Source organism: Cladosporium halotolerans (genome assembly GCF_011745625.1).
Source record: "Cladosporium halotolerans strain TM138-S3 chromosome Unknown Sca31, whole genome shotgun sequence".
Classification (NCBI taxonomy): Eukaryota; Fungi; Ascomycota; class Dothideomycetes; order Cladosporiales; family Cladosporiaceae; genus Cladosporium; species Cladosporium halotolerans.
This window is the reverse complement of record NW_027191482.1, coordinates 253,963-277,055: the sequence shown is the minus strand read 5'-3', so window position 1 is coordinate 277,055 and position 23,093 is coordinate 253,963. Positions and strand designations below refer to the sequence as shown.

At 56.5% G+C, this 23,093-nt stretch overlaps 12 protein-coding genes across 12 annotated transcripts in view; 6 read left to right on the top strand and 6 right to left on the bottom strand.

Moving 5' to 3' along the window:
• The window catches only part of pfa4 (Palmitoyltransferase), a 1,792-nt gene extending 1,342 nt beyond the window's left edge, over positions 1 to 450 (bottom strand). Inside the window, exon 1 of the mRNA XM_069375807.1 lies at positions 56 to 450. Coding sequence (XP_069226936.1) covers positions 56 to 396 — 341 coding nt within the window. The 5' untranslated portion in view covers positions 397 to 450. The remainder of the gene's footprint in view (positions 1 to 55) is intronic.
• Positions 451 to 1,144: 694 nt separating this feature from the next.
• Positions 1,145 to 5,461, top strand: WHR41_07201 (uncharacterized protein; the record flags this gene model as incomplete). Its single annotated transcript, XM_069375806.1, has 1 exon — positions 1,145 to 5,461. The coding sequence occupies one exon, from the start codon at positions 1,145 to 1,147 to the stop codon at positions 5,459 to 5,461; it is 4,317 nt and encodes a 1,438-aa protein (XP_069226933.1).
• Positions 5,462 to 5,587: 126 nt separating this feature from the next.
• Positions 5,588 to 6,940, top strand: WHR41_07200 (uncharacterized protein; the record flags this gene model as incomplete). The annotated part of the gene is made up of 1 exon (XM_069375805.1): positions 5,588 to 6,940. One exon carries the CDS (start codon positions 5,588 to 5,590, stop codon positions 6,938 to 6,940), a length of 1,353 nt encoding a protein of 450 aa, XP_069226934.1.
• Positions 6,941 to 6,990: 50 nt separating this feature from the next.
• Positions 6,991 to 9,029, bottom strand: WHR41_07199 (uncharacterized protein). Its single transcript, XM_069375804.1, has 4 exons — positions 8,733 to 9,029; positions 8,485 to 8,536; positions 7,357 to 8,428; positions 6,991 to 7,295 (listed from the first exon to the last, which is right to left on the bottom strand). The coding sequence occupies exons 1-4, from the start codon at positions 8,737 to 8,739 to the stop codon at positions 7,212 to 7,214; spliced, it is 1,215 nt and encodes a 404-aa protein (XP_069226986.1). The 5' UTR covers positions 8,740 to 9,029; the 3' UTR covers positions 6,991 to 7,211.
• Positions 9,030 to 9,225: 196 nt separating this feature from the next.
• Positions 9,226 to 11,025, top strand: WHR41_07198 (uncharacterized protein). Its single transcript, XM_069375803.1, has 4 exons — positions 9,226 to 10,067; positions 10,123 to 10,305; positions 10,357 to 10,474; positions 10,640 to 11,025. The coding sequence occupies exons 1-4, from the start codon at positions 9,548 to 9,550 to the stop codon at positions 10,764 to 10,766; spliced, it is 948 nt and encodes a 315-aa protein (XP_069226987.1). The 5' UTR covers positions 9,226 to 9,547; the 3' UTR covers positions 10,767 to 11,025.
• A 434-nt stretch (positions 11,026 to 11,459) lies between these two features.
• Positions 11,460 to 12,747, top strand: WHR41_07197 (uncharacterized protein). The gene is made up of 3 exons (XM_069375802.1): positions 11,460 to 11,542; positions 11,616 to 12,317; positions 12,419 to 12,747. The coding sequence occupies exons 2-3, from the start codon at positions 12,016 to 12,018 to the stop codon at positions 12,654 to 12,656; spliced, it is 540 nt and encodes a 179-aa protein (XP_069226980.1). The 5' UTR covers positions 11,460 to 11,542; positions 11,616 to 12,015; the 3' UTR covers positions 12,657 to 12,747.
• WHR41_07196 (uncharacterized protein) lies at positions 12,628 to 14,165 on the bottom strand. The gene is made up of 3 exons (XM_069375801.1): positions 13,889 to 14,165; positions 13,019 to 13,835; positions 12,628 to 12,785 (listed from the first exon to the last, which is right to left on the bottom strand). The coding sequence occupies exons 1-2, from the start codon at positions 14,033 to 14,035 to the stop codon at positions 13,206 to 13,208; spliced, it is 777 nt and encodes a 258-aa protein (XP_069226981.1). The 5' UTR covers positions 14,036 to 14,165; the 3' UTR covers positions 12,628 to 12,785; positions 13,019 to 13,205.
• A 389-nt stretch (positions 14,166 to 14,554) lies between these two features.
• WHR41_07195 (uncharacterized protein) lies at positions 14,555 to 16,014 on the top strand. The gene is made up of 2 exons (XM_069375800.1): positions 14,555 to 15,254; positions 15,315 to 16,014. Exons 1-2 carry the CDS (start codon positions 14,639 to 14,641, stop codon positions 15,731 to 15,733), a joined length of 1,035 nt encoding a protein of 344 aa, XP_069226978.1. The 5' UTR covers positions 14,555 to 14,638; the 3' UTR covers positions 15,734 to 16,014.
• On the bottom strand, positions 15,940 to 17,461 carry WHR41_07194 (uncharacterized protein; the record flags this gene model as incomplete). The annotated part of the gene is made up of 2 exons (XM_069375799.1): positions 16,410 to 17,461; positions 15,940 to 16,351 (listed from the first exon to the last, which is right to left on the bottom strand). The coding sequence occupies exons 1-2, from the start codon at positions 16,475 to 16,477 to the stop codon at positions 15,940 to 15,942; spliced, it is 480 nt and encodes a 159-aa protein (XP_069226979.1). The 5' UTR covers positions 16,478 to 17,461.
• Positions 17,462 to 17,953: 492 nt separating this feature from the next.
• On the bottom strand, positions 17,954 to 18,616 carry WHR41_07193 (uncharacterized protein; the record flags this gene model as incomplete). The annotated part of the gene is made up of 1 exon (XM_069375798.1): positions 17,954 to 18,616. The coding sequence occupies one exon, from the start codon at positions 18,614 to 18,616 to the stop codon at positions 17,954 to 17,956; it is 663 nt and encodes a 220-aa protein (XP_069226984.1).
• A 328-nt stretch (positions 18,617 to 18,944) lies between these two features.
• On the top strand, positions 18,945 to 21,138 carry SUB2 (ATP-dependent RNA helicase SUB2). Its single transcript, XM_069375797.1, has 3 exons — positions 18,945 to 19,339; positions 19,797 to 20,207; positions 20,262 to 21,138. The coding sequence occupies exons 1-3, from the start codon at positions 19,111 to 19,113 to the stop codon at positions 20,927 to 20,929; spliced, it is 1,308 nt and encodes a 435-aa protein (XP_069226985.1). The 5' UTR covers positions 18,945 to 19,110; the 3' UTR covers positions 20,930 to 21,138.
• On the bottom strand, positions 20,596 to 22,346 carry WHR41_07191 (uncharacterized protein). Its single transcript, XM_069375796.1, has 2 exons — positions 21,665 to 22,346; positions 20,596 to 21,575 (listed from the first exon to the last, which is right to left on the bottom strand). The coding sequence occupies exons 1-2, from the start codon at positions 22,108 to 22,110 to the stop codon at positions 21,239 to 21,241; spliced, it is 783 nt and encodes a 260-aa protein (XP_069226982.1). The 5' UTR covers positions 22,111 to 22,346; the 3' UTR covers positions 20,596 to 21,238.
• Between the last annotated feature and the right edge of the window lie 747 nt (positions 22,347 to 23,093).

Here is a 23,093-nt window from a genome sequence, read left to right as displayed (position 1 = left end):
TGACGCCGCATTAGGAGCTGATAAGAGACGCCTACACGAATGCATTTGAGCCTACCGTTTGCAAGTTTTGCAATGGTGAGCGCGTGGCGGTTTAGGCATCTCGCACTTGCGGCAATACCGCTGACGGGAAGACGTCTCGGCGGCGATGCGGGCAGCCTCGTTAGGTGCTCGAAAGTGCTCATGCCATGTCGATGGAATACGACCCGGATCCGTGAAGCAGGTTCGTGTGTAGCAGATGAGCAAAGCCGCAACGAGAGCATTGAAGACGTAGGCGTCTCCCTTCCTCAGAGGGCCAGGCTGAATGTGATGGAAGAGCCATTGCGAGGTGTAGGCCAGAAAAGAGACGAGGGTGACCACGCCTGGATAGGCCAGCGCCTCAACTCGGTCGAAGGCCATGTCGCTCGCAGGCTGGCAGGGCACTCGCGTGGTCCAGCGAATCCTTGGTTCTCGCCGGGCTCTCCAAGGCTCGCGGAGCGCTTCTCGATGCCCGGGACAATCGGAAGCACGGTGGGCGGGAGTGGCGCGCGGGGCGGGCCGTGAGGGTGCGGCGATCGACGCGCAGGAACACGCGAGCCCGTCCCTCGGCACAGCACCTGCGCCCTGCCCTACGTAAGGGTTCCCGAGCGGCACAGACAGTCGCGCTTCGATGACACCGACCGACGAAATAAATGGGCGAGCCTCTAGAGCAGCAGACCAGTGCGTGAGGCAGCCTTGAACATTCGGACCTCGGGCATCGCGCCGGCGGTCGAGAACGCCACAGCCGGACGACGTCACGCCGCTAGCCGTCGCGACGTTCTAGAGCTGGAGCTAAAGTGCTGTCGGCTGTAGGTTTGACGTAGACAAAGATCGGCCTCGCCGTCGCTCCGTTCTGCTCCCACCGCGCTCCGTGGAACCAACATTTTGGCAGGCGATTTTCAGTCTGCTCTGCTTGACCGCATGCGGCTTGCAGATTCGTAAGGAACGTCTGCCGCAAACCGAATCCAACCAGCCCATAGAGCAAGCAGCGCGCACCGGCGCGACTGACAGCGATCCGCTTCACCGCACCCAAACCAATCTACACACGCGACGCATGCCGGATACATCGTCACATCAGAGGCCGAACCGTGCCGGCCTGCAGGGCAGCGAAGCGCCCCTGCCAGTCTAAATGTCTCGACCGCACGTATCCTTCGAGACCCAAGGGCTCCGACATGAATCGCACAATACCACCGGCGACGAGTATCGCGCTGGTGCCGAGGGCATAGATTACTTCACGAGCGACGGTAGCGTCGACGATTCGGCGGAAGAATGGGCCGACGGTGGACAACGCAGGAGGCGAGCCTCGCTCTCCATCAGGATGCCGCCGCCTCAGTCCCACACAGGCCTGGCGTTCACAGCACTGCAATACCTGCCGATGCCCGTTATGGTCTTGTCCAGCATGAAACACATCGTCCTTGCCAACGAATCAATGGGTAGACTGCTGGGAATCGACCACGTGTTTGACGATACCGACGCGGCTTGCGAGGATGGCTCGAACGTTGAGGGGCAGACCGTTGAGAGCACTTCGGACCTGCTCCACGGAAAGACTCTTGGAGAACTCGGAATAGATCTTCTGCAAGGAGGAAATGCTGTTTTCGTCTCTTGGGAGGATATTTTGCAGAACGTGGTCGATGATGCGGCGAAGGCGCAAAAAGCGTACAAGAAATACTTCCAGGACGGGCAGTCGAAAGACGATGAGCCCTCCAACAATACGCGGAAGAGATCTACTTCAATTGCTTCTTCAAAGTACAGCCACACGGGCGCCGAGAAGACTGAAGTTCACGACTCTGCTGTAGACGTCGTTTTCTCCACCTTCCGGGACTCCAGGACTGGCCTTCCCAAGCCAGCCTCGGCCTCTGTTGCTGACCATTTGTCACATGCTCACGCGCATATCCAGGCAAAGATGATCATATCTGTGTGGTCTACCGAAGAAGAATACTTCTTCACACTGACCTTCACAGCAGCGCCCGATGGCAGCGTAGGAAAAGCCAGCACGCTGTCTGGAAGCGGCTCTTCCACCTCCGATCTCTCCAAAACCACCAGTCGAATTGTGCCGCGTGCCAACACTCCCGCCTCGACCTTCCCGTCTGGCGTCAGCTCCAACTCTAGCTCTGGAGCCTCAGAGCTTCACCGGCGGACACAACGTGCCCGTAGCTCTCCTTCCGCCACGCCAAACGTACCTTCACCTATAGAATTTCCCCCTCGAGGCCCGCCAGACAAATCCGTGTCCACGTCCGCGCCAACCATCTTCACAAAGAGTAATCGCCTCAAAGATGCCATCCTCAATAGCATGAGCTTCCCGGCCTACGCCATGTGGCGGGACCAGAGCTTCGGCGTGCCCAACAAAGCTGCTATACAGCTCATTTACCCCTATGCTGAAGACATCATCGACACCAACGAGTCAGCCCGCGACTTCTTGTCCCGCTACGTGCTGTACAAAGAGGACTTCGGCGAGCCCATCCCCTTGGACGACATCCCCATCCTACGCCTGATGCGCGAGCAGAAACGCTTCGACGCGTACCGCGTCGGCATGTACTCGGCCAAGGACGGATCTCAAATGCTGTACGACGTGATGGGCGAGCCGATGCTGGACGACAAGGGTGAGTTCGTTGGCGGCCTGGTCGTCTTCCACGACGTCACGGGCTTCCAGAAGTCCCTCAACAAGGAGAAGGAGCGCAACGAGAGGCAGTTCGAGGACATCACGAACATGATCCCGCAGATGATTTGGCGGACAACCCCGACGGGCGACCACGATTACTACTCGAAACGCTGGTACGACTACACTGGCCTGACGGTCGAACGGAGTGAAGGAGAGGGCTGGATGAATGCTTTCCATGCGGATGACTTGGCGGTTGCGGCGCCAAAGTGGGCTCACTGTCTGGCGACTGGAGATGAGTATCTGACGGAATACCGCGCTCGCAACGCGAATGGCGAATGGCGCTGGATGCTCGGGCGAGCCGTTCCAATGCGAGACGACGACGGCACGATTCTGAAATGGTTCGGCACGTGCACCGACATCCACGAACTCGTCCTCGCACGCGAGGAAGCCAAGCAGACGCGCGCGCAGCTCGGGCAGGTCATCGAGCACGCGCGAATCACACTGTGGGCTGTAGACATGAACACGAATCTCAGTCTCTTCGAGGGCCAGCCTATGTACGACGTTGCGTCTCAACAAGTTCCCAGGAGTAAGCAAGAGTACTTGGGCATGAACTTGTGGGACATCATGAGAGAGCAAGGGAGGAACGACGAGAAGCAGCTCTACGCGGCTCCGCTGGAGGCAGTGTTGTCTGGAAATACCAGAGATGAGACTATCGAAGTGAAGATTTCGTCTTCCGGCCGTTGGTTTAGAACACGTCTCTTACCGGTACTGCGGCAGGAGCGCGCTGGCGGTATTGAGGGTGCCGAGTACGTGGATGGCGTGGTTGGCGTTAGTATGGACATTACGGACATGAAGCGGGCAGAAGAGGATCTTCAGCGCCGAAACCGGGATAACGCACACTTGATGGCGCAAAGTGCCGCGGCGAAAGAGGCCAGCAAGATGAAGAGCCAGTTTCTCGCGAACATGAGTCACGAGATTCGCACACCCATTGCCGGCGTCATAGGCATGTCGGAGCTTCTCCTCGACGACGATATTGGTGCCCTCACCAAAGATCAGCGAGAATGTGCAGAGAACATCCAGCGAAGCGCCAACGGACTTCTGACAGTCATAAATGATATTCTGGACTTTTCGAAAGTCGAAAGCGGCAGACTGGACATCGAGGAGGTGCAATTTGACTTGTCAGTTGTCATTCAGGACGTCAACAAGATGCTCTCCTTTGCAGCGGAGCGGAAGAATCTCAAGTACATCGACGATATTCCGCAGATCAGCAGCTGGAAAGTCATGGGCGACCCTGGTCGTCTGCGGCAAGTCATGACCAACTTGCTCACGAACTCGATCAAATTCACTTCAGAAGGCTCTGTAACAATGCGTGTCAGGGTGCAGAAGGAGACAGACGAAGTCCTTGAGATCACCTTCACGATACAAGACACTGGCATTGGCATCGAGGAGGAAGTGCGGCGGAAGCTATTCAAGCCCTTCTCTCAAGCCGACAGCTCAACTGCACGACGTTTCGGCGGAACCGGGCTGGGACTGACGATCAGCAAGAACTTGGTTGAGCTCATGCACGGCTCCATATCGCTCGAGTCCGTACTGGGCGCAGGAACCAAGGCCTCCTTCACGATACCTTTCAACAAAGCACCTTACCAAAGCAGTAGCTCGCCCTTGGTTGATCTGGATGCCATCCCTGCCCGTCTACAATCCGAGATGTCCGTATCGAGGGCGTCTTCGGACAGCGGCCCTCCGGCGACTCCAACTTTGCCACGGAAGCCTTTCGCTGCGAGTGACCCGGCCATCATGGCTGCTTTCAGTCAGAATCCCTCCGTTGAAGGTCTCGTCTGGGATCTCAGTGAGGCCGAAAGGAAGAAGACCAATGTCCTCGTTGTGGAGGACAACCCGATCAACCAGCAAATTGCCATCAAGACGATCAGGAAGCTTGGGTTCCCGGTCACAGCTGTCTGGAACGGCAAGGAAGCGCTTGAATATCTGCGAAGCCCATCCAAAGACCACCCGCCCCCCGATGTGATTTTGATGGACGTGCAGATGCCGATCATGGATGGCTACCATGCCACTTACAAGATCCGCAACGCCGCGGAATTCAAGGATAACCCGCGGATTCAGGGCACCCCGATCGTTGCCATGACTGCCTCCGCGATTCAAGGTGATCGCGAAAAATGCCAGAAGTCCGGAATGGACGACTACCTCGCCAAGCCCGTCAAGAAGCCGAATCTGGAGAGAATGCTGGTGAAATGGGCCATTGAGGGCCGACGCAAGCGGGAGGAGTTGCAAAAGGACGGCGGGATGGAAAAACGTCCTCTCAACATCCGTGCTCCTGCTTCGTTCGAAAGCCGTGTGAGTTCGGTCGATGCGCCGCAGGACCAGGTCATTAGCGAGCTGGATCGTCTAGAGTTCAGCCAACGCAACGCTCTCGAACGGTCCTCCGAAACGGTCGAGTCCTCTGCAATGCGCAAGCAACGCGCCGAAGAGAAAGCAATGGAGCTTCGCGACGAAATGCTGCTTCAGTCTGCTGGCGACCCAAAGACTTTCGGCCTCAGCGGGACGTCGCCCACTCACGAGTTAATCGACCCCATTGATACTAGCCACAAACTGACGATGGAGAACATGAAGAAGCAATACGGGACTGATCCAAGGGCTGGAGTCAGAGACTGGAACCGACTTTCCATGGAGGTTGACAACGCCTCGAGCGTAGTGGCTGACCCCAGCGCTTCGGGCGTGACTTCGCCTGCACTCAGCGTCGCCCAGGGCCCTGCCCCTAGCTCTGCTCCGAATAGCAACTTGAATCCGCGCGTGGTGAGAAAGAGTCCATTGGGCCGCGGTAAGCCTGATTGAAAGAATCTGGAGGTGGCCACAGGAATGTTGTGATGCCAAGCAAGGAGATGGCCAAAAAGCTCGCATTTCAACACGTCGACGTGCCAATACATCGCGCTGGCTTTGTCTGTTCAAGATGTCAACATCATGTATCCGTCTATCGCCGTCGACAAGCGACACCGGACTGCATACGGTGCGGTGTTGTTCCTTGTCTTGATCCCGCTATACTACGCTTCATGGCAATACCACGCTGCTCGCCCTTCTGACCCATCACCTGCGCATACCACACGCCCCCCTTCTACCAACTTTGTCGGGGACTGGCTCAGTGTGCAAGTAGTCGAGCCATTCGATCCCTCCGCGCTTAGGCATCATTGCAAGAGCACCGAGTGGCGCCCGACTCTGATCTTCAATCTCGACAACGCCAATGGAGGTATCGGCAACGTCCGGGGGAACATCCTCGATTTCATTTTTTCCGCAATTGAAGCTGGCGCTTCGATCATCCTGCCTGGCATGGCCGCACGCAGCTCAACGGACATCAGCAACGTATGGGGCGGCCATGCGCCTTTCGACGCCTTCTTCGATCAAGCATGGTTCTTCGAAACCATGGGAAAGACCTGCCCGCAAATGACCATCTACAGATCCGCAGAGGACGTGCGCCCCGACAATGTCATGCCCGACAACTACCTCCCAAGCAGTCGGCGCATAGACCTCGGCGAAGAGAACACCAAGCAAGCCTACCTCGAGCACCTCGACTCCTGGCTCAAATCCAAGCCCGACTACAGCCCCGCCAACCGCACCCTCGTCAACCTCGAGCGCACCCTCTGGGACATCGACACGCGCTCCCTCCCGCCCTCCCTCCGCCGCAGCCTCCCGCAATCCCTCCGCCTCAACCCCTCCATCCGCCGCCTCGCCGCCCTCGCCACCCAAACCCTCGCCTTCCAAACCCCCCTCGACCCCCTCGCCGCCATCCCCCAAAAAGCCTTCTACGCCGCCCACCTCCGCACCGAATCCGACGCCGCCGCCGCCGGCTGGCTGGCCAACGCCAACGCCAACTTCTCCGCCCAAACAGACGCCTACATCGCGCATGCCCTATCCCACGACCTCCGCACCCTCTACGTCGCCTCCGGCAACGCGAGCGAACTCGCGCGCTTCCGCGCCAAAGCCGGCGCGCACGACCCGCCCCTGACCGTGACGTCCAAGCGCGACCTGCTCCCGCCGGACGCGCTGCGCGACCTCGACGCCCTGACCTGGGACCAGCAGGCGCTCGTCGACTACGAGGTGCTGCAGCGCGCGAGCGTCTTCGGCGGTTTCGTCAAGAGCAGTTTCAGTTTCGGCGTGGCGATGGCGCGGGGACAGAGGCGGGAGGATTTGGCGCGCGTGGCGGAGCCGTGGTTGGTGCAGTGGACTGAGGACGGGGTGGCGTTTGATGATGGCTGGAGCAGGATTGTGGGGCGGGATGGGTGGCATGAGGAGAGGATTCCGAGGGGGATGTGGCCTTGATTTGGGGATTGGAAGGGGAGGGGGAGGGGGAAGGAAGTGTGAGACATCGCTTTGAGTCGGGTTGATCGGAAAGTTGTATGGAAGAGTGGAAGCGGTAATCGACAGTAGTCGTAAGGAGAAGATTAGTTACGAGACGATGAAATTTCAGACGAGCGTAATCCGCTCAGGTATCAAGAATAAGCCGCAGTCCTCCAAGCCTGCCAGGAGAGTGCAATTTTTTCTGCCGTTACAAATCGCGCCACGCAGCTCCTTTTCGAGTCCAAACGCATCATCACTGCTTGCCTGAAGCCTGTGACTCCAGCACACGCTTTTGCTCCTCCTCGGCCTTCATCTCGCGCACTTTGGCCAGGACAACCTGTGAACAACATTAGCAAGTGAGCTCACTCTGTACCGAGCAGCACACGCCCGCAACTCACCTCGCGGAAAATAGCGCCCTTGTTCAACTTGCCCCAGCTCTTCTTCTTGTGCAACTCGGGGTCCTCCGGCGGCTGCAAGCCAGTGGAGCGCGCCTCGACGGCCTCGCCGGCGGCCTTGCGGGAGTCGGCGGGGATGTCGGCCTCCTGCGGCACGTCGTCCTCCTCGTCTTCCTGCATCTTCAAGTTCTCGATGCGGTTGGCCAGCTTGACGAGCTCGATGCCGCGCTTCAGGCGCGCCTTGGCCATGTACGCCTTGATCTCCGGCAGGAGATCGTGGTCGGTGGCGCCCTGGCCGGCAATCCAAGGGTCTTTCAGGGCTTGGCTGGAGGTCGCGCGGCGGTTGGGGTCGGGCTGCAGGAGCGACAGGATGAAGGTCTTGGCTTCCTGCGAGACGTCCTTCCAGTAGCGGTCGTGGAAGACGACGCGGCCGTGCTTCGTCTCCTCGATCAGGTCCGGCAGCGACTCGGAGCGGAAGGGCGAGTAGCCGCACAGCAGGGTGTATGTGATGACGCCGAGGGACCAGATGTCGACGGGTTTGCTGTGGCCGCGCTTGAGCATGACTTCGGGCGCCGCGTAGCCGAATGAGCCCGCCATCGTCTTGAGCACGCCGTCCGGGGTGTCGAGATGCTTCGCGATGCCGAAGTCGGCGAGCACGAGCTCGGAGTCCTCCTCGCGGGTCACGTACAGCAGGTTCTCGGGCTTCAGGTCGCGGTGTACGACGTTGTTCTGGTGCAGGTAGTCGACGGCCTCCAGCACCTGCCTCATGGTCTGCGACGCATCCTTCTCCGTGAACTTGCCCTTCTCGCAGATGCGGTCGAAGAGCTCGCCGCCCGTCGCGAGCTGCGTGATGATGTAGTATTTGTCCCTCGACTCGAACCAGTCCTCGAAGCGCACGATGTGTGGGTGGCGCATTCGCTGCAGCATCTCCAGCTCGTCGTAGACCATCTGATCGTTGCCCTTGACATTCTTCTTCAGGATGATCTTGACTGCGACCTTGCCTTTCGGGCCGTCGGCCTCCTTGACAATACCATATGTGCCGGCGCCCAGAGTTCGTCCCATGCGATATTTGCTCCTGGAGTCTTGGGTCAGCCGTGGGTTCGGCGTTGGGGAAGCATTGGTGATGCTTACTTTCGGTCGTAGCTTTCGGGCTGGCCATGCAGCTTGTTAAGCATATTGGTGACTATGTGAGGACATTTGGGTCAGCATCGTACATCAGAAAGAGTCCACGCCGCCTGCTAGGCTTATCACGAGAGCTGTGCTTCAGCTGAGGAAGACCGTGTTGCCCAGTTTCCGGCCATGCCTGCAGGCTTCCCCAATGCATGCAGCTCATGGAGCAGCCGCCGACTGAATGAAAGCACTTCCGGGATGTAACATACACGACATGGTCGCCTCAATTATACTTGGTGCCGAAGCAACCCTGGAATTCTTTGGCGATCCGCGACAAGCGTCTCTCTAACAGATCGGGCGTCTCCGGCAAGCTCCACGACAGGGTGGGTGGTGGTGACAGTAGGCGTGTATGTGGGTGGTGAGGTTCAGAGTGCAAGACGTAGGGCAGACAGGAGAAATATTTATTAGGCACGTTGGAGTGACAGGGCTAGGTGTTTCAGGCAGGAGTTGGGACGACTTACGCACAAGGCTGTGCCTGTTCCTAAGTTGGGTGCTTGCGCGCTCGTGGTGGGGCGCGGGGGGCTGTGGTGAGCTGGCCAAGCTGGAAGTCGAGGCTGCGGACAGCCAGAACCCTACCCAACACTGGCATCCTCTGCGCCACGGTTGCATGCCTGGGGCAGACTCCGACGACGCCTTATACTGACCGAGCAATTCACACCATTGATAGCTGCATAAAGTCACCTGCCAAGGACGGGTGAAGTGAAGTGCCCGACGCCGTCTTCACATCGCCGTTGCAGAGCTCGACATGTGACGATCGCCGGCTGCTGCCCCACGAAACGCGGGAAAGCCCGATCGGGGCGCGTTTGTGCTTCTGCAGTCGCATAGCCGTGCCGGCCTCGACATTATTCGCGCGCCCGACACCATACCACTGCCAGCCTCGAGCCTACATCGCCAGTCCCGCTGCCGTCGCAAGCCTTTCTCACCAGCGCCGATCTGCAGCGCGTTCGCCTCTGTCGCAAACAACACCCCATCATTCACAGGCAGCACCACCTTCGCACAGCCTTCGCAACCACCACATTCAGCCATGGCGACCATGGACGCCAAAACGCTGCACAGCACCGGCAAACAAATCACAAAGGCGATCGAAAGCGGCGACTCAGCGGAAGGCCTCCTCAACCTGCTCCAGCCTCTCAGCAAATGGACCGCGACCGAAGACCTCTTGCGCCAATCCAAAATCGGCGTGATAGTATCCAAACTCAGGCAGCAGAAGGATCCCAAGGTGGTTGAGCAGGCATCGAAACTGGTGAACAAGTGGAAGTCGGACGTGAACGCGAGCAAGAAGAAGTCCTCCAGCAGCCCGGCCCCGAGCTCGGCTGCGTCCAAGGCAAGCGCTGCGGCGAACGGGAGGAGCAGCGGTACTAGCAGTCCGGCTCCCGCCGCAGCGGCTGTCAAGAAAGAGAAGGAGCAACCCAAGAAGAGCACTGCAGACCCGGCCAAGAGGAACAGCAACGTGGACGGCATTAGCACTGCGGTGACAGGAAACCAGACTAGAGACAGCTGTGTGAAGCTCATGTACGATGGACTGGCCTTCATGTCAGAAGAGGGTGAGAACAGGCGCCTGGCGTCCTTCTGTGGGCTGATCACGCTGACCAAGTACAGCTCCCGAGGATCTCCTCAAGGCGGCCCGCAGCGTCGAGCTCGCAGCCTACAACACATTCCAGCCTGAGACCTCTGCCACTTACAAGCAGAAGATGCGGTCACTCTTCCAGAATCTCAAGATCAAGAACAACGATCAGCTGCGTAGCGATGTATACACAGGAGCAATCACCCCCGATAAATTTGGTAAGGGCTTTCGCAACCTTCATGAACGCCAATTTTGCTAACTCGGATCAGTCAACATGTCCGGCGACGATCTCAAATCCGCCGAGAAGCGTGCCGCAGACGCCGCCATCGAGAAGGAGAACATGCGTGTTGCCATGACTGCTACCGAGCAGAAGGCCATTTCCACTACGTACGTCCTGCCATATCGCTCAACAGCGGCAAATCTGCCACCAACGAAAGAGACCCCATGCTTCATTCTGTGCTCCGTCGTGAGTGGATGAAGTATGGGGTCTTTCTTGCGTTTGGCAGATCTTCGTCCCCTCTGCCCCCACACAGCACTGACCCTCCATCGCAGGATGCAATGCGGCAAGTGCAAGTTCATGAAAGTGGCCTACTCGCAGGCCCAGACCCGATCCGCCGACGAGCCGATGACGACCTTCTGCGAGTGCATGAACTGCGGCAACCGCTGGAAGTTCTCTTGAGAAAAGTGATACATTTCCGTTCATCATGGAGTTTCCCGGGGGTTGTTGTAATGGTGGGCAAACGGAGCAAGCGCGTTCGGAGTTTGCCATTGAGTGCCAACAGTTTTGAGGCTTGATACGATACCGAGCATTAATTGGATCATATATCCAATTCGCAATCAACCAGGATAGCCTACCATGGCCTGAGAGAAAGAACATTCGGAACCAAGCATATCTGCCACTATCAGTATCTACCAATTCAAATCACTTCTGAAATTGACCATCTTGCGAGAACCCCACCAGTTATCCGGAATTCTGTGGCATGTCCCTCTCTCTCGTTCTCTCTGGTGAACATCGCGTTCCCAAATTTGATGGGAGATGGTAGCACTTCAACCTTGATTTGAATTCGGGAGAGGCTTTTTGTATATCGATAATAGCAGCCATCCCTAATGTAAACGAATTTGGTTCCGTAGTACGATCCCTCCCCGAATTTCCTAAGGTGACCTTCGGCGGAGAAGCTACTAGCTGGCAGGCCACAGGTTTCCAGATAATAAAAGTGGTGGTTAGCCATGCTCACGTGCGCGGCACTTTCCATGCACCGCCTCCCCCAGCATTATTTTGTGACGCTCTTGTGACAACTTGCCGGATCGCGGCAAAGCCGAGAAAGAACCTCTCCACCTTCAGAAAAACCGGTCCTCCCCCAGAAGCCTGCCGAGGCTCGCCTTCAGGAACGCGAAACCGAAGCGCGGAGCTTGCCCTGGAAGGCCAAACACTCGCGATAACATCGTGGTAAACATGTGAGAAAAAAAAAGAGGGCCTCGTAGCGGCCTCGCGTGCATGCATCGTTTCATCAATTAATCGATCGTTCAGGTTCGTTCGGAAGCCGACTACGCCACGCGCTAGCTTAACGTACGCGGAAGATCCTCCACTCCATCCCCATCGGGCCCTTCTTTTAGTCGCGACCCTTGGCTCCCTGCGTCGTTCTGACTGCACTGTTGCGCTGCTGTCCTTTTCTGGAGTGTAAGGAGGGTCAAAGCTACCTAGGATCCGACTGCTACTAAGGTCTGCCTAGTCGCCACGCGCCCGTTTTGTCTGACCGTCGGCTTTTGATCTTTCGCGAAGACTACGTGGAAACTCTAAAAAAAACCGAAAGATCACTTACATCCATACCTCACGCCAAGGCGATTTCGAACCCCAGGAAACAAGTCCAGGAAGACCAGCAATACACCCACATCCCAGAATACACGTCACCCGACGACCACCGACAACCATGGCCGCGCCCCCAACCGTCACCCCCTCCAACCTCACCGGCACCTACAGCCTGAACAAAAAGCTCTCCGACTCCATGGACGCCGTGCTGAAAATGCAGGGCGTCGGCTGGCTCGTGCGGCAGGCGGCGGCCTACAGCGCCATCAGCGTCAGCATGAAGCAGTACGAGCGCGACGGCAAAGTGTGCCTGGACGTGGAGCAGGTCAGCACGGGCGGGCTGAAGAGCGAGGAGGAGCGCGTGCTGGACTGGGAATGGCGGGAGAAGGACGATCGGATTTGGGGGAAGGTGAAGGGGAAGGCGAGGTGAGTTTCTCTTTAATGGCTTCTTTTTCTTCACTGGAGCCTATGATGGTGGCGAACGGTGTGTAAATGTTTGGGCTTTCTTGCTGATTGGAGATGAATAGGATGATCAAGCTGTCAGAGCTGGAGCAGGACGAGTATCTCACGTCCGGCTGGACGCAGGACTGTCTGGAGGGAGAGGTGATTGAGATGCTGGTCGAGAGCCGGACGGACACCTGGACTGCGGATCAAGTCTGGGGCATGGCTGAGGTCAATGGCGAGAGACGGCAGGTGAGGAGGATCGTGGCGAAGAAGGGAGACAAGGTTCACAGGATCAGCATCGTTTACGACTGGATTGCATGATAGACACGATTTGCATGGCTGCATATTAGAGACATAGCGACGACCGTTTGCGCAGCTTTTGCATTATGAAGTTGCATATTTCGAGTGACAAGCATCCTTTCCGTCAAGAGCTTTCGTTGCTGAGTTGCCCTGTTGATCTCGTCAGTCCGGGTCTTTCCCATTTGCGGCTGCACCGTAACTCGATTGAACATTTTGGCTTCGTCAGAGAGAAGATTAAAGTCCACACCAACCTGTTCAGGAGAACGCCTGGGTATGTGCCAGAAGCCAAACCCGAAGTGATCTCCTGTTAGGCTTTAGGTCTAAGGATGACAAAAGATTCTCATCATTCGACAGCGAAAGAAAAGAGAAAAGCCAATACTCACATTCTCATGGCCCAGGCGGGCGCTTGAGTGTATAGCTCACTCATGCTCAGCTTCGGACCGAAGGAAGTCGAGAATTTCTGGCGTGCCATTGAAACCATGCGGTCTGCTTTTACTTCTCAAGTGTTCCTTCCGCGAGATGGTTTCGCGTCCCAGGGATTTGCTGTGTGGCCGGCACCATCGACAACGTTTAATAGTCCAAATCGACGCTCTGGTCTTGCTGACTATCGAGTTCGCGGACCAGCCGACGATGGGTCATGGAGCCTTGTGCAGGGTCGTTCTCGTCGATATATTGTTCCCATTTGCGCTTGTGGCGCTCGTCGTACGGGATTTGTTCCCTACGCTGATGCTGTCGTGATTGCTGCAGTCCCTTCGTGCGGTAGCGCTCACTTCGTTCTTTCTGTGACAGTCGCTTGCCCCGTGGACGTTTGGGTTGCGAGGCCGCTTTGGAGTTGCGAAGCTCCGGTTCAAGACTCGAGGCATCCGACACTGGAGAGCCTGGCGTGGAAGGCCTTTCAGGCCCCTCGTTAAGGGTAGGCTCGTACTCCTCATCGTATTGGTCTTGGTCTTCTGATTCTTCCTCATTTTGGAGTCTGCGTGCCCTCAGTAGCGCTTCCATCTCCGAGTGGCGAAACATCTTGATCTGCTCGTCTGTGAGAGTACGTTTGACGCCATCGTCGTACCAGCCGAGACCATCGTCGTCGTTTGCACGATGCTCGAACTCCGGGCGGTAATTGAGCGCTTGCTCAGGGTCCACGAAGAACGTGTCGGGCTTAGTTTCATCCCCAAAGTGAGAGATTTGGAAAGAGAGCAAATCATCCTTACCGTCAAGTCAGTACTTACCTTCTACTTTGTCAGTGAGAATAGTGTTACCTCAGTAATCATAGGGATCGCCAGAGGCTGCGATTGAGGGCCCATCATGCCAGACTTAGCGGCGCGTCTCTCAGCCTTGCGTGCGGCGGCTCTCGCCTTGCTTGCTTTCTGCCAATTTCGTTTACGTGCGCCTTTTCCGTGTGGCATCTGAGGCCAGGAGCGCGATGTTCAGGTGGTTTCAGTGATGCTGGGCATGGAGGATGTCGTGCCTACGATGGCGGTGCGGGCCATCGATGGCGGCGCATGCGGTTGATGGTGGAGTTGGTCTGCTTCATCGGCGTCGGGAAGGAGTGAAGCCGGCGATCTCCAGGCACAGTTGAAGGAGGCTGAGTAGCGCCGGCTGCTCCCGCGATCGGCGGGCCAGGCTCTTCCCATCCAAAAGTTTGCAGGCTTTGATCGACCACGACGTGTCCGAGTACATTCAATATCTTCGACTCTCCGGCTGAAAACTCCATTATGACAGTCTAAGGGAGAAGATAGCACGTTATCTCTTACAATCATACGGAGAAAGGCCATTTTCAGAGATGATACATCTATAACATGAACTCATAGACTTCAAACTTTGAGCGACCGAGGTCAGCAGAGGCCAAAGCGCGAACGCGAGAGATCTATGACGTCTCCCGAATGTTGACGTGCGATGTGTATATATCACCTACGAAAACGTCCTCGTACGTTTGTGAGGCGGTAGTGATTCAGACTTTCCCTTCATCACACACGGTGGCACTCGAGAGTGCACAACTCGACACAGCCATGGCTACGCACTCGCCCACCCACGTGCTGGACGACTACTATCTTGCGATTGCTCTTCTCATTACCGTCGCATACCAGCTCATCGGTTTCACAATCGCCTTCACCTTCAAGTTCGACAAGATTACGGACTTCATGGGAGGCTCAAACTTCGTCATCCTGGCTATCATCACACTGTCCATGGGAGGCTCAACTCACGCGCGGCAGATCGTCACGTCCATCTTCCTCATGCTTTGGGCAGCTCGGCTCGCTGGTTTCCTCTTGTTCCGTATTCTCAAGACTGGCAAAGACGATCGCTTCGATGACAAGCGTGATAAGTTCCTTCCTTTCCTCGGATTCTGGGTCTTCCAGATGCTCTGGGTCTGGACTGTATCTTTGCCAGTCACTATCCTGAACAGCCCGAATGTTCTCAGAGTGCAGCAGCCATCGTTCGGAAAAGCCACGGATATCATTGGCATCATCATCTGGGCTCTTGCCTTCGGCCTTGAGACCATCTCAGACGCCCAGAAATATCGATTCAAGCAGGGCCCTGGCAAGGAGCCTGGAGCGGTCTGCGACGTGGGCTTTTTCAAGTTCAGCAGACATCCCAACTACTTTGCTGAAATCATGACACAAGTTTGTACGTTTTATCCATTCATTGTATGCTGAGAAACGGAACGTATCACTGACATGATTCAAGCTATCTACATCATCGCAGTCACACCCGCAAGCTATGGCGCCTTGCCGAGTGGCAGCGGCGCCTACGCCGCGCTGTACGCCAGCTGCGTCGGCTTCATCTTGCTGACCAGCCTTCTTCTTTTCCTTTCTGGTCTGCCTCTTCAAGAGCGTCCCGGCGCAAAGAAACGCTACGAGAAGGGCATTGGTTGGCCACAGTACGAGAAGTACCTTCACGACACCAGCATCCTTATCCCGATGCCGCAGGCCATCTGGAGAAACCTCCCGGTCATCGTCAAGCGTACCATTGGTTGCGAGTGGCCTATGTACGTCTTCGACCCCGCCAAGCACGCGGACCAGAGCAAAGTGCATAACCGCGAGGCGGAAGAGGGAAGACACGAGAGCAACGGTGACGACCGGAACAGCTCGGAGCCTCTGAACTAAGCTACGGCGCCGAAGACTTGGGTACACACTTATCGTAATGTTTAGTAATAGCAACAGCACACGCTCTTCAGAACGCAAGAAAAACAATCATAATTCGTGAGGTTCATTTCAACGAGCGACCAGAGTTTGTCAAAGAGATAACGACCGAAAAGCAGGCAACGTTTCTGACGCCCTTGCCCCACGGCAAAACATCTACAAAACCGATGTTAGACAGTGGCATCATTCCTTCCTCCTCCCACACTTTTCGTTCTGCCGCTTTTCTCGCCTGGGTGGGCTCCTCCTTTCGAGACACTTCCAGCGTGCTTAGCTGCGCTGCCGTTCTCAGCTCTGGACTGGTTCGATGCCGACTGTGCCATCCGCATGATCATGCCCAGGCGAACTTTCTCGCGCGGGTCGATGTCCTTCATGAATCGATCGATGCTGTAGGTGCCGTCATGCGGACCAGCCGCATTGTGTACCCGTGTAGTCGACTTCTCGCACCTATTCGGGCAGGCGCCGCGACCGCCGCTGGTCATGTTGCAGATGCCGGTGGATTGTGGGGTCGCCATTGAGCGGGAGCTAGCTCTCATCAAATGCGCGCTGCCGTGCGTCGCGTTGCTGGATGCTGCATCGTCCTTGCTGGAGATGGTGAGCGATCAGCGGAGTGCTCGCATTAGCCTGGTGGACGGACTCATACTCTTCGCTATCCCAAGTGCTGGTCTGGGCGCGAGGGTTATAGTTGGGCCCGGCAACTGACGAGTTCATGCACTGGTGGCGGTCTTGGTAGTTCTGGATGGAACAACAATGGAGGAGTCAGTTAGACCTGCTCTAAACACGAGCTCGAAGGAGTTGAGGCATTTATAGACCGGAGCTGCACCAGACTGTTGACATTCCCTCGCAGCATGTATCCGATAACAAGGTCTTCCTGGCCTCGCAATACGTCACACACGGCGACGACGGTCTGGAGTTCGTGGCTACGAGGCTGTGCCATGAGTTGACCCGCGCTTGCGGCCAACGCGAGCGACAACTCCCAGCAGCCTTCTGTTCGAGGGCTGGCCGAGTTAGCTGTCGTACGCTTTTGTGTCATGTCGTACTGTACGAGGCAGAAGACTTGTCCCCGGACGCGTGGCGGTAATAAGCCTAGGAGCGGACCAGGAAGGAGTCTGACAATATCCAATCACGGGTTGATGCATACGGGCCAGAACGGTCGAAGCAGCGGGCCAGTTGAACAAACGCCTTGTCGGGGCACATCTACATCCCGCACATTTTGCGACTGCGGAACGGAGTGGCGTGAGCGAGTCTGACGACGCCTGCTTTTCCCACAGCCCAAGCTTGTACGACATGAGCGCGGAAGAACAGCAAGTACCGAGAGAGTGCAACAAAATACGCAGACTCGGTAGGTACCCTCAGGGTCCGGCACCTCACATGGCGCGGGTGTGACAATCTGAGCGTCGGCATGTCTCTGTCACCAACCGCCTGGCTGGTTATCATGCATGCGTTGTTCTCCTCGCGGCCGAGCGAGAAGTAATTGTTGCCGAATTGTTGCCGGTCGTACAAGCCAAAGTTGAGTTGCGAATCAGGGCTCATGGCATTTCGGTCACAATTCTTTCCTTGATGCGCTCGCGGACCGAGGATTAGTTGCGGCGGCGGACGATTTGTCCGACTGGATTGGTGCTTTGGCCAGATATTGAAGAACAGTCCATGGGCACCATGACAAATTGAGAGTATGCACTCATGATGATCGACCTCAAGTGTGCTCAGCGCAGTTTCACATGGAGCCTGAGAACCCCACGAAATCAGACAACGAGCAACATGCTCGGCAAGGCTCACGGCAGCTGAACACACACAGCCATCGCAGGTTGTCGATCAACAAGGCAGAAGAGTCCGGCGATGGTCGGCTCTGCACCAGCGAGGAATATCGTCGCTTCCGAATGCTGTGTTTTGTACACCAATTGTTTCGATCCATAGCTTTTGTGGCCTGTTGCACGATGAGTGTCGACGAGTCATCGCAACGACAGCTGAACGGAATGCGCTGTGCCATGAGAAATCCTACTCTCTCTGGTGAACATCACGTTCCCGAATCATGTAGGAGATGGTAGCACTTCAACCTCGAATCAGATCAGGGAGAGGCTTCTCAAACGTCGATAACATACGTTATTGCTTTCCAATGTAAATAATAATGCTACCGTCCTACCATTCCTCCTAGGCTTCGGAAAGGTAACGTTTCGGTGGACAATCTACTCATACCTTTCTACCTTCATGGATAGGCACATCAACCATGCTGCCCGTAACTTTACTGAATTCTTGATTCCTTTCACCGCCCATGGTAGTCTCGACGGTCACTTTACCAGTCTCCCGTAGTGACTTTCGCTTCTGTTTCTTTGCACCAACAGGAAACCGCTTGCACGCGCCGCAAGCAAGGCACTTCACCACCAGAACGTTGGCCCATGGTTTGCGCCCGCCCTTACTCAGATTCTCCATAGTCCTGCTGCAAGTCTCACCGTCAATAAGAGGAGAGCTGCACGCTTTGCAAATGGCGTGCTTAATATCATGAGAAAGACGAATCTGAGCCTTCTGGGCGACGGCACGTAGGTGCGCGCTGAGCTGTAGAGGAAGGCCTGAGTGTGGCGGGGTGAAGGTGGCTGTGCTAGGCTGGCCTGGTGCTGGTCTTGTGTTGGCTCTAGCAGAAATGTCGTTTGTCGCCAGCGTCCCATGAAGCTCGGACTCGCATGATGAGGTGCCTGGATCGCTCTCTGAAGAGATTTGCATGGCGGATGAACGGTCATTGACTGGCGATTCGGACAAGGCCTGCGTGCTGAGATATTTTGCGGCCTGATGCAGGTACGCGATTCTGGCGTGCAGATGCTTATTGAGAACACCCTTTTTGGCCTTATCTTTGGCCATCGTGGCCGTGATATTTCAAAAGTGAAGTCTTGCCGTGCTCCTTGTCGGTTGCCCTGCCGTGCGGTGCATGTGTCACATAAATTGTGAGAACATTATGCCATCATTTCAATCATGCGCTTAACTTCCCAAGTAAGGGTGCACCACTTCACTGCCCAAAGCTCGGTGTAAAGCAGGTGCAGCGTAGATTAATCAATCAATCATCCACTTGGAAGGATCATTCTCTCGACTTCGAGTCAGCTGCATAGGGCTTAGCGCGGGCTGAGTGGCCCAAGCGCCCGCAGGCTGTTCGCGACAACATTCCATCGCCGCAGCCGGCCTCACTCCCATCACCACCCACTCACCACCCGCATTCAGACCATCACGCCCGGTCGAACCCACCACTTTCATCACCTCACGGCGGCTACAGCTTTCGCCGACTTTCTCCACTCACACTACCCCGAGGCACCAACCTCACGCGACAACCGAGTACCTCACTTTTAGCTTCCACCGCCGACATGTCTGCTGAGGAGGATCTCATCGATTACTCCGACGAGGAGCTTCAGACCACCGACGCCGCCCCGGCCGCTGCCAACGGTGAGGCCAAGAAGGATGCCGCCGCGACTGGCGCCACCGACGCGCAGGGCTCCTACGCCGGTGTCCACAGCACTTCTTTCCGCGACTTCCTGCTCAAGCCCGAGCTTCTCAAGGCCATCACCGACTGCGGTTTCGAGCACCCGTCTATGAGTTAGTTATCCATCCCTCTGTGCTTCTGCGGTCACGAAGCGCCGAGCGTCCGTCCATCTCAGAAACAAGCCTGCAAGGAGCAGAGCGCGAGCAAGAACCCATGTATCCTGCGTTGCGTCATGTGTCCTCTCGTGGGAGAAGGAAGCAAAAGAATGGGCCTCTACCTGTGGCACTACACGGCTGTGTCCAGATAAGCCTACAGCCTCACGGTCGGGCGAGCCGAAGCCCCTGGCTTTCACGGACCTTGAGCGCGAATGCAAGTCGTAGCTCAAATCGAGCGGACGAGATTCGCCGTCCTGGTGAGGAGAGAAGAATCGCTGTAGCAGCGGGGTGTATACTTTCAAAGATGCAGGCGGTACATTGGATTGGCGGCATAGCCAATATTCTGAGATGGATGGACTCGACGCTCGATCGCTTGCGTTATACTCGCCGGACGATTTCTGACTCATAACTACAGTCCAACAGAACTGCATTCCTCAGGCCATTCTTGGAGCCGACATTCTCGGTCAGGCCAAGTCCGGTCTTGGTAAAACTGCCATCTTCGTCTTGGCAACCCTGCAGCAAATCGAGCCCGTTGCTGGAGAGTGCTCGGTCTTGGTTATGTGCCACACCCGCGAGCTTGCTTTCCAGATCAAGAACGAGTACGCCCGTTTCAGCAAGTATCTGCCGGACGTCAAGACTTCTGTCTTCTACGGTGGTACCCCCATCCAGGATAACATCAACGTCCTCCAGAACAAGGAAACTCACCCCCACATCATCGTCGCCACTCCTGGTCGTCTCAACGCCCTTGTTCGCGACAAGCACCTGCGCCTTGGCAATGTCCAGCGCTTCGTCCTCGATGAGTGCGACAAGATGCTTGACCAGATTGGTATGACAGACCGCAAGACCTCGTAGGCAACACCTATCGCTAACATATGCTCAGACATGCGCCGCGATGTTCAGGAGATCTTCCGCGCAACTCCCACTCAGAAGCAGGTGATGATGTTCTCCGCCACTCTGTCTCCGGAAGTCCTCCCGATCTGCAGGAAGTTCATGAGGAACCCCAGCGAGTACATCGAGAAGGAGGAGGCCAAGCTCACCCTTCACGGTCTTCAGCAGTACTACGTCAAACTCACTGAGGCTGAGAAGAACCGCAAGCTCAACGATCTTCTTGACGAGCTGGAGTATAACCAGGTCATCATCTTCGTCAAGTCTACTCTCCGCTGCACTGAGCTCGACAAGCTCCTCCGCGAGTGCAACTTCCCGTCCATCGCTGTGCACTCCGGTGTCAGCCAGGAGGAGCGTATCAAGCGCTACCAGAAGTTCAAGGAGTTCAAGGAGCGTATCTGTGTCTCCACCGACGTCTTTGGCCGTGGTATCGACATTGAGCGTATCAACTTGGCCATCAACTACGATCTTCCCGGCGACGCTGACAGCTACCTTCACCGTGTTGGTCGTGCCGGTCGTTTCGGTACCAAGGGTGTTGCCATCAGCTTCGTCAGCTCCGAGCAGGACCAGGAGGTCCTTCAGCAGGTTGAGAAGAGGTTCGCCGTTGCGCTGCCCGAGTACCCCAAGGAGGGCATTGACGTCAAGAGCTACATGGCCGCTTAGATGCATTGAATGAAAATCAAGGAGAGCGAAGGCTCAGATTCTCGGCTGGGATTAAAGAAAACGGGAAAAGTGATATTCAATGATGCGGGTTGCCTTTTTGAGACTTAGAATGGATGCGAAGGCCGAGATAACGAAAATCAGACTGTACCTTTTAGCTCTCAAGAGTGCGAAATTGCGTGAATGCGTTTCAATTGCTCACCAACATAGAATGTCCAGGGTCCGACATTGCCGTTCATTATGATTTCCACCCTCTACTCGTCGCGTGCATATCTAGACACCCATACACAGCCTCGCGTTAGGTTATTCGGCCTACTGCGAGACCTGCATCGACGTCTTCCTCTCCGCATCCTCCACCACGTCACTCATGAACGCACCACCTAGCAGAATCGCAGGCTCGTCCAAGCTGTGGTGCTCGTAGCTCAGCGTCCCCACGCCGCCGGCCTCCAAGATCAAACTGGGGTTATCCGCGATATTCTTGCCAATCCACCGCGCCGCGAAGGCCCGCAGGAAGTGCCCGTGGGCGACCACCAGCACGTCGAAGGGCTCCGCCACACTTCCTTTGGGCCTGCCGATCGCGTGCGCGTGGAAGCGCTTGCGGATGTCTGCTATCACGGCGTCGCAGCGCGAGGTGATGTCGGTCGGGGACCTGCTGCTGTTAGCCGGCGTGCTCGTCAAGACCTCTGCCTTAGCAGCTAGCTGCCTTTCAAGCAAAGCGACCAGTGTCTGCAAACGTACTCTCCACCCGGGCACCCGTCCCGCCAAATATCCCACTCGCCCTCGCCCCGCTGCTTCCTCCCCTCGCGGATCTCCTTGCTCGTCACGCCCTCGTAGTCGCCGTAGTCCCACTCGCGCACGCCCTCCGTCACCTCCACACGCGCGTCCGACCGCGTCCCCACCTCCGCGTGGTCCTCCGGGTGCTTGTCTGTCCAAGGCAGCGGCTCGCGCAGGCCCAGGTTCAGCAGCTCGACGGTGCGCTTCGCGCGCGCGCGCGGCGAGACGTAGACGTGCGCGAGGTTGCGCGGCACGATGAGGCGGTCTTGGCCGACGAGGGCGCGGCCGGTGGCCCGGATGCGCCGCTCGCCGTTGCTGGTGAGCGGGATGTCGGAGAGCCCGGTGTGCCGGCCGTTGAGGGACCATTCGGTCTCGCCGTGGCGTATTATGAAGACGCGCGGGGTGGTCATTGTGTGTGAGGCGTGGTGGGGTGTGTTCGACGGTAGTGGATATGAGCTGCCAGAGCCTATGGGCGCGCGGTTTCTTGGAGCAAATGAAGGGTGTTGAAGGGAGATTAACGCAAAAATATGGATGTGGCAGAATAAGGAAGTCTACGAGGCGACATATAGTAAGGCGCCTGTTGACCTACCTTTGTAGTGCCTTGCCCCCGTGGTTGGTAGTGGGGTTCTAGAGGTGGGCTGATGGAGCAATGACGATGCCCGCTGGTTCCGAATGACGGAGTCGCATACTTCCCCGTGTTCAATACATACTAATGAAGCTTAATTAAACTCACCATGAAGCATACGCAGCAGCCTCATCCCTTGTCCTCGCCGACAAGATGACTTAAGGTACTCTGCTTCCTTCATAGCTGATTCTGGTTCACCTTTGGTGCCTTCGCCGCTTTCGCTTTCTTAGCCTTCGCCTCATCCTTTGCCATCCTCATCGCCTCTCGTATCTTTTTCTTCGCACGGCTCCCAGAAACGTGCTTGACGCTCTTGCCCTCGGCCCTTCTCCTCGATTTCGGGCCTGGCTTCACACGCTGGTAAATGTCCGTAGTCCTCACGTCCCGGTAAACCCCTGGGCCAACGCGTAGGAGATCGCCTGTCGGGTCGGGGATGACGTCGTATCTGCCCCCGGGCTCGTCTGCCACAATGTCGTCCAGTTCCGAGTCTTTTTTGCCTTTATGTTCCTGGGCATCGGCATTCTGTCAACGCGAACATAGGTTAGCGAAAGTGTGCTACGCACCCAATCATTCGTTGATGAACACAAACTTACCATGCGGTAGATCATTTTGAACAGCTTGTGCATATGCTGAACTCTGGTGCTGTCTCTGCGTAACTTCTCCGCTACTTCTTGCTCGCTGACTTGTTCGCCTGGAACCGAGACGAATTCTCCTTTCTCGTTGATGGTCTCGTGCACATTCTGCTGCTCGATCTCGTCCTCTTCCATATCA